The following is an 8,668-nucleotide window of genomic DNA, read 5'->3' on the forward strand; positions in this document are numbered from 1 at the left end:
TAATTGACACCAAATTTAAAAGAACTTGAAACTAAATCATTCAGGTTAAGATACTATGAATAGAAATTCAGCTAAGGTGATTTGAATAGAATTGCTGGTTGAATACATATGTCGATGGAGCTCGGAGATATTGTTATCGGATGATCTAAACAATCTTAGTCACTATTTTAGTGTTCCAAAGTATGGATCGGTTGAAAATTTGGGAAAATGTTCAAAATTGAGTGTGTGTATAATTGATTTCTAGAGTTTTTATTTTATTGATTTATTCATATTATTAGTACTTCAATTGTATACAAAGAATAAATATGATATATACTTATTTATTATAATATAATTTTTTTCCTCAATTTTAATAAATAAAATAATCTTGAAAAAAGTGTAATTTGTTGAATTTAATAACAATAATTAAAATTTTATATTACGGATAAAATTGAATTTTTAGTTTGATCATATACCAATTAAGTCATTTACAATAGTTTATTTATCAATTGGTAATCTTATCATTAATTCATAGACCATATATGTCTAAATCAATTTTGGACTCTTTAATTTTGCATTAGAGTATCAAATACTAACCTTATGCTAGCGTGAACTTAAACGTAACGGGACAATATCTTTAAATTCCTAAGAATTTGCACCATTCAGACCATAGTTGATCAAGTCAATTTGATTGACATATACAATGCATTTTTCACTCTTCTCGATTTTCCATTGACTTTTTACTTTCAATGTTCAATTTTAATTTGGCGAAAACTTGTGTGAGACGGTCTCATGAGTCGTATTTTGTGAGACATATATCTTATTTGAGTCGTCCATAAAAAAAATTACTTTTTATGTTAACAATATTATTTTTTATTATCGATAGGGTTGACCCATCTCACAGATAAAGATTCGTGAAACCGTCTCATAAGAGAATTACTCTTCTGATTTTTGGTAGTTTGTTGAACGATGTTTCAATAATACAATCATATCACTAATGTTCATATATTTTCTTTCTTCAAATGCATTGCTATGACAAATTTATAATACTTGTCATTTTGGTCATATCATTGCTATATATTGACCCATATATGATTAAAAAAACTATATTTTATGAGTACAATTTTTTATATATAAAATATATAATACTATCAGAATATAAAAATATATGGAAATTAATGGTTGGCCTGGTCAAGAAGTTGGAATTACTCACTTTTTTTCTGACAAATAAGTTAAACAAGCTTGAATCTTTCTTCCCCACCATCAATTACAGACCAACCAAAATATTCATTAAACAATCCAATCCGATGATATTTAAACATCATCATACGTAAACAATGAAAATATAATCATACTAATTCATAGCACAGAAACAATCAACCCCATCTCAATCACTCTCTCCGTTCACATATTGCAAATTCTTCATCAAAAAATATTCCCAGTTGATAGTTTTCCAGGCCATGGACAGATTGATCAAGCCGGATATGCAGATAATCGAACTGTTCTTCATCAGAGGCCAGAAGTGTAGCCAAGTTTTCAGGTTGAACAATCTGATGCACACCATGTCTGTGGCAGTTTCGCTCACGTCTTCGAACACGTCAACCTTTTCGTTTTCGCAATCCTTCTCTATAATCCAACCGCTTTCATCTGCATCGTTCACTCTTTTCCTGAAGAAGGCGAGTGATCAGCCTCCGCTGTGTTCTCCCCCGGACACGGTTCTTGTTCGATCATCGATGCTTCCCACCGGGAAAGCTCACCAGGACGATATACGGCATCTGTTCTCGAAACCAGGGCGGCATATTTTTAAGGACGCCACTCTCCCCGTTTCATTTGTCGGGCCACATGTCGCGGAGTTTCTTCTCTCGCCTTCACCCATGTCCCTGGAAACAAAATTTCTTTTCTCGATGGCTGTTTCTTGCTGCGATGAATCCCAGCTCACTGCGCTGCTCCGAGTTGCCGCCGAGAATGGGACGCCACACTTCATTTATACCCTGATTGAAGCTGGCGCAGATGTTTCTGAGACTGGTTCGGAAGAAGAGTCCCTGGTTTCATTGGCTGTCAAGTCTGGAAAAGCTGAGGCTGTGAAAATCTTGATTGAATCAGGTTGTGAGATTAATAACAAGATTGACCGGGTTTTACACGCTGCAGCAACTATGAACCAGGTCGATTTATTGGAAATCCTATGTTTGGGATACCCGGATATTGACTTGAATTCGGTGAATTCTCAGGGCCAAACAGCACTCCATCTCGCAGCAATTCATGGCCAAGTTGAAGCCCTTCGGTTTCTTGTTTCAATAGGTAGTGAAGTTGATGTCGCGGATGATGAAGGCTGGACTCCTCTACACTATGCGGCAAACGAGGGGCACGCAGAGGCGGTCGAATTTCTGCTAAACAACTCGGTTTTCTCAAAAAAAGCAGTCACCAAAGAAGGGAAAACCGCGTTTGCTCTGGCAGTCGATCAGGGCTATTCGCACTTATACGATTCGTTACATTTAGGTGATTTATTGCACCGAGCTGCACGGATAGATGATGTGCACACGATGACGAGTTGTCTGGCTCAAGGGGCTAAGGTGAACGGGAGAGATCAAAATGATTGGACCCCTCTGCATAGGGCAGCATTCAAAGGGAATTTGGAGAGTGTGAAGCTTTTGATTAGCCATGGAGCTCGTGTCGACCTGGTCGATGGCACCGGGTACATGCCTCTGCTTCGAGCAGTCGAGGCCGGTCATGTCGGAGTGGCTATGTATCTTCTGTCACATGGGGCTAAAGCAGGTTTCAAGAGTTTGAAAGGAATGTTGGACTCTGATGCAGAGAGTTTCGGGAAACATCCTTCTTTAGTGAATCCTTTGCATCAAGGGGGAGAGAGGGCTTAAACCTGAAACGCAGGCATCATTTTCTTTGGATTCGAGTTATATGTACATAATCTTTTGTTGCATGGTTTTCAAAATTGAATCCAAGTAGGTGATTGTATATTTAGATTTGAGGAATTTTTGTACCCTTCACAAGTCTTGATTTTGATCAATTGACGGTAGCAAGCCGGAGAGACAATTGATGTCCGGTGTCTCTGATAATAGATTGTAGTAGTATATTTTGGATCAATTTTATTTATATGAGTTTATGTATGAATAATTATATATTGTGGATTGTCGGTTAAGCTATAATGTATAACTGGTGAGTCTTTAATGTGTAAAAACATAAATAGACTTTTATATATGAGTTATAATCTACAAATCGCGCGCAATCACGCTCTTTATTTTCTCACTCATTAAGAAAATAATCCAAAAAAGAAAACTAAAGGATTCCCTCAAGAAAAAGAACGCGTAGATCTGGATGATCAAGACACGTTCTAAAGAATTAATGATTATGGCTTTAAATATGCTCCCGATTAAACTTTCAGTCAAATTCTTAATAATTTAACACGTGAGATTATGAGTTTATGTGAATGTTCTACAATAGGATACACACAATTGAATGAATTATGATTTGCAACGAACTAAAGAAACCACGTGCGACATATACATCCATTGATATGGTGAATAGAATCTATGTTTATTGATCAAACGCTCATCTACTTTATCAATCCGAGTACTCCAAAAAGATATTCAAATATATTATATTTATTTTAGCTAAAATTTAATGAGATGATTTTAAATTCATCTCCAGATAATTTCTCAACTCGAATTTCAAATCAAATCAATTCATCTAAACACACAATATAATCGTTTTTGGCTCATTGAACAGCTTGTAGTTGGGAAATTATATGCACTAAGAATAGTTTCACCATCAAATTAATTATTTATATCTTCCAACCAAAAGACTTGGCTTTTAATGGGTAGCAATAATATTCATCGAATTATTAGGTGTCTCTTTCAATCACTTTTATAACAATGCTTAAAACAAGACAGATTAATTAAAAGATACAAACAAATATTACATACATAGTATGATTTGAATCCAGCGTAACAATTTTTCTGATTGACAATTAATGAAAGAAATTGATTATCGTTTAGTAATATGGAAACAATAGTTTTAGTTCAAACGTCGTTCTCAGTTGCTGTAAACAAAAGTCCACTTTTTGCGCTTACGTCACGACATTAAACAAATCTACTAATTTCTTCCGACGTATATATAATCAAAACAAAAGTCCATGATTTTTGATAGGTTGGAATTAAATGATGTATACGTTTTCCCACTAATAATCTGAACTCAAGCATAAAATAAAAATTTATCCTGTTGAATTTGGCCGAAATAGATAAATATTTGTGAGGGAGAAATAACCAATTAATTCATCTAATATGTTGTCATGTTTTTTTGTTTTCGTTGTCTAACTTTGACTTTGCGGCTTTTTTTTTTTTGGGTATCTAGTTATATTTTGAGGGATCGTTGGTGTGATGTTGAATACGTTAGTAGTTTTTTTGTATTGCGTCAACATTTTTTGACGAGTTATTAGGATTTTCCAGCACCACGAGAGCGTTCCAGCAAAATACAAATCGATAAAAATAGAAAAATTACAGCATTAAAATTGAAAAAATAATGATATTAGAGAATATATAAACTTACGGTATAAATTTGACAAAATTTCCTTTTTGTAGTCCAGTAAAATCTAATTTGATTTTAGGTCACCAGTCGGTAAGGAATTCCATACATGTTTTTTAGTTTAATTTTGGTTTCCGAGTTTTTTTACAACATATATTTGGGTACATATTAAAAATAAATATAAAACTAAAATTATCCACTAAATATCAACATTTTAATATTTATATTGAATTATTTACAGATTCAAACCTCATCAACATAAGGGGATGTAGCTCAAATGGTAGAGCGCTCGCTTTGCATGCGAGAGGCACGGGGTTCGATCCCCCGCATCTCCATTTTCTGCCTTTTTCTTCCCTCAAATCGCTACTAATTCTGACTCCATCTTGATAAACAAAAATATGTGACGGCAACTCTTTTATTTATTTTTTAAAAATTCTCCCCGACTTCCTGAGAGCAACCGTGCGCGGCTGCCAACACCACCGTCCACCGGTGTCAGTTTTCAAGATGGGTTTCGGCTTACGGGACATCCAGCTCCAGGTTCTCTCACCTCGTCTCAACAGTAGTAATTTGAATTCCGTGCCTATTCATTCACTTTTTGACTCCTTCTCTAGTTTCGTTTGAAGCGTTCAGGAACTGAATGTCTGAGAGAGGAATGCGTACATATTATCCGTTGGATTTATTCCCGAAAGTTCCATCGAAGTTACGGTACACGAGTTATTATTTTGTTTCAATGTTGGGGATTCACTGAGCTCCATATGACAAGAATTTATTCGTCTCTAGTGATTTGTTTCAATAATGTGGTATTATTCAATATATCTCTTGACGTATTTGTATCTCTTGTGATTATTAATGTGTTGCGTCGTATATGGTACTTAAATCTATTGCATTGTTACTCATTTAAATTCTTTAGCAATTAGTTTCCATATTTGATTCCTTGTATTGTTGTATGTGTGATCTTCTTACATTTTCATCCTCTGATGGACTTATTAGTTTTAGACTTCATTCAAATTGTGAAGTAAGGATCGTAAATTTGGAAGAAGTTTTGGGCATCAATTACTGGAGATGGCATTGTTGATTCGATAAATTGAAAGAACACAAAACAGAAACTTGAAACTAAAATGTAGCAGAGTCAATCCCTTTCTCCAGATTACTTTGGCAGCAAATCGCCGTGAATCTTGGGTGGGGCACTAGCACTTGGAAACATCGCGCCACCGCAGAGGCCTCTCAATTCTTCATCAGCTGTCACTGCAAACCGTATGTGTGATGGTGTTATCCGATTCTTCTTCTCCATCTTAGCCTGATTACCTGCAAGCTCCAAGACCTGGATTGACAAATCAGGTAGCCAAGAGTAATACCGATCAACCAATTCCTGAAATTATGTCCGAATAAAGAAATGAGATAATAGATTGAGTGTAATCAACTAACTTCAGCAGCTAGATATTCCATAACGGCAGCAAGATACACAGGGGATCCAGCACCGATGCGGTTCGCGTACTTTCCCTCCTTCATATATCTTTTGATTCTTCCGACAGGGAACTCTAGCCCTGCCTTTTCTGACTGGCTTCTTGAGCAAGCCTTGGATTTCCCTTTGTTGGCCTTGATTGTGGCTACGTTAGTGGACTCCATATTCAGTTCTTGCGGTGAGAAAATTTAACTTAAGGAGATTAGGGAATTTCAGGGGATATGAAGCAATGGATGGTGGAAGGGGGTTTTATAGGAGGAGGGGCAGGTGCATTTGGATTTGCTAAAGTGGTGTTGGCGCGGTTCTGAAATGTTTTGAAAATTAAATTTGGAGAGAGGTGCGGGAGTAATCCGCGGTTGCAAAATATTTTGAATTTAAAATTTAACGAAACTTGTATTTCTAATAGATCAGAATCGCGAAAGTAAATGATGGCTAAACCTACTAAATTATTTTTAAAAGAACCATTGTGGCGTGTGAACAACACGTTGTTTCCCAAGATAGGCTAGTTTTACTGTACTAGATTTTTCATGCCCTAAAAGTTTTTTTTTCTACATCATATATGCTGGTTATTATTTTTCATTACTTATGCATCACAGACTCTAGCTTTTACTTTCTTTATGTTCATGCTTCCATTCTTAAAGATAGGTTTTGTAAAAGATGAGACCTTGTAGTGTTAGATCAGATAGTTATATATATAACTATATATGTTTCTTTTTCCCGTCTGTTATGGAGTCGAATACTAGTGTACCACTCTCTTACTGAAATATAAATAAGCTGTATTTTGTACAGAGAGTTGCTAGAATAAGCTTTGATATTGGTTTGACTATTCAAGTTGGGGGTCATGATAGAACTCGACTTAGGAGGTTTGGTCTGTGTTAGTTCCTAGGCTGTAATTCCATGTCGTTTATATTTTTGGAATCTGATTAGAGTTCTGAACTGTAGTTCTTGTTATGAATTGCATGCTTGGCACAAGGATTTTCTACAAAATACAATCTTTGATACCGGAGTAATTTGTTCTTACTTGTGTAAAATTTGTACTGGCGTCTTACTTGTACTGTTGTACAACATGTTAATATGTTCTCATTGTTAAGCTATGATGCAAGATATAGATACAGGGAGATGGATACAACATGACATGGATATAAATTACATCAACTATTTTGATGATGAAATGAAGATAACATGGTTTTTGGTGTATTTTCCTCATCTTCTGTAATTTCAAAGTATTTGTGCAGATTTTGCTATGACATCTATCTGATGTTCTTTGGGAGCCATAAAGATGTGGTGAGTACACCACTAAGCGGAATGAGACTACGATACATATGGAGATCTTCTCTCTAGAATGGACCGGGTGCAAGACTCGGTTGGAGATCATATTTGACATCAAATGCAGAAAGATGAGTTTTACCATTATTATGAATATAACATGTATAGCCAAAAACATGAGAATAAGATAAGTTAGACTTACTCTCTTCCATATCTCATATAGAGTTTTACAAGCTCTTTTGTTGATCGTGGATCGGTTGTGAATGTAACATGTGGTGTTGATTTTTTCTGCCCAAAATCTTTGGGAAACATCATAATCAACAAGCATTGTCCTAATAGCTTCATTCAAAGTCATGTTTCTTTGTTCAGCGATTCCATTCCGTTGAGGAGTTCTTGTTGTTGAGTACTCATGCTGAATTCACTGTTAATAAATACTCAACCAAAGTTTTGTTAGTAATCTCAATACCTCGATCACTTCTGATCCTGAATACTGAGACTAATTTCTCATTTTGAATACGATTAAGAAATTTAATCATCATCAACAATTACAAGCGTATATCACATTCTTCCAAAATTGATTACAAGTATATGACCGAACAAATCCATATGCAACACTTCTAAGCATCTATTTCTCAGTTTGATACATTTATTCTTAAATCTAAATGATATATTGAACACACATGATTCTTAACAAATTCAAAACTAGGCAAGCCATCAGCTATGTTCAATATTAGCATATTATTAATTGATCTAAAATTGAGGTGATTCAATCTTTTAATTCATAGCTACTTTTTATCATTATTAATAGCAGCAAAACAGTTTGATGAAACTAGATATTTACTATTCCAATCAATTTTCCAAGTGTTAACATTTTTAATTTCAGTTAACAATATTTAATTATCAACATCTTTAATTAAACATTTATCCTTATTAAGTAACCATCATCACAAAGTTGAATAATTGTTGTGTATTTTCCGCTCGCAAGCGCACGATTGTCAAGTTTTAATATATGAGAGTAAAGTATCGTTCCCACGAGAAGTGCATTAATAAATATATACCAGTGCTTGTAATTAAAATAGTAATCTTTTTATCTAGAAGAATATCAATTAACGCTTTAGTTTACTGAAAATGAATTAATTGCAAATAAATATTAATCTAATCACCGAATGGAGAAATATCAATGAGAGAAAATATGTAGAGGAGTGATTTCAATAAATTTTCACAATAATTATTCCCGATTGCATTTATATTAATGAATTTATGATTTTCAGTTGTTTAATGGACAAGAATACTTAATTATTTTATTCTCTATTTCCCGAGTGACGAATAAATTGTATCATTCAAATTTTGATTTAAACATTCCTAATAAAAATCTAGATTTAAATGATATATGCAAACGATGATCTTACATATGTCTTGCTAGAT

General features: G+C 34.5%; 2 protein-coding genes, 1 long non-coding RNA gene and 1 other non-coding gene across 5 annotated transcripts; 3 read left to right on the forward strand and 1 right to left on the reverse strand.

Annotated features, from left to right (window-relative positions):
- The first annotated feature begins 1,235 nt into the window (after positions 1–1,235).
- On the forward strand, positions 1,236–2,860 carry LOC140812714 (protein VAPYRIN-LIKE-like). Its single transcript, XM_073171064.1, has one exon. The coding sequence runs from the start codon at positions 1,440–1,442 to the stop codon at positions 2,850–2,852; it is 1,413 nt and encodes a 470-aa protein (XP_073027165.1). The 5' UTR covers positions 1,236–1,439; the 3' UTR covers positions 2,853–2,860.
- A 1,917-nt stretch (positions 2,861–4,777) lies between these two features.
- Positions 4,778–4,850, forward strand: TRNAA-UGC (transfer RNA alanine (anticodon UGC)). The gene has a single exon. It is a non-coding gene; the product is annotated as a tRNA-Ala (tRNA).
- Positions 4,849–7,352, forward strand: LOC140832123 (uncharacterized). Of its 2 annotated transcripts, none has more exons than XR_012118033.1 (3): positions 4,849–5,052; positions 5,127–5,853; positions 7,213–7,352. It is a non-coding gene; the product is annotated as an uncharacterized lncRNA (long non-coding RNA). The 2 variants fall into 2 exon arrangements; XR_012118032.1 differs by having other exon boundaries at positions 4,851–5,052; positions 5,127–6,000; positions 7,213–7,349.
- Positions 5,663–7,216, reverse strand: LOC140832116 (histone H2AX-like). The gene is made up of 2 exons (XM_073195951.1): positions 5,941–7,216; positions 5,663–5,836 (listed from the first exon to the last, which is right to left on the reverse strand). Exons 1-2 carry the CDS (start codon positions 6,139–6,141, stop codon positions 5,663–5,665), a joined length of 375 nt encoding a protein of 124 aa, XP_073052052.1. The 5' UTR covers positions 6,142–7,216.
- Positions 7,353–8,668: the final 1,316 nt, after the last annotated feature.

This window comes from Primulina eburnea, chromosome 1 (genome assembly GCF_022965805.1).
Source record: "Primulina eburnea isolate SZY01 chromosome 1, ASM2296580v1, whole genome shotgun sequence".
Classification (NCBI taxonomy): Eukaryota; Viridiplantae; Streptophyta; class Magnoliopsida; order Lamiales; family Gesneriaceae; genus Primulina; species Primulina eburnea.

Coding starts and splice junctions, on each gene's coding strand:
- LOC140812714 (XM_073171064.1), top strand. CDS start 1,440: ATGGACAGATTGATCAAGCCGGATATGCAGATAATCGAACTGTTCTTC.
- LOC140832116 (XM_073195951.1), bottom strand. CDS start 6,141: ATGGAGTCCACTAACGTAGCCACAATCAAGGCCAACAAAGGGAAATCC. Junction 5,837..5,940: donor TGGAATATCTAGCTGCTGAA/GTTAGTTGATTA, acceptor TTGTCAATCCAG/GTCTTGGAGCTTGCAGGTAA.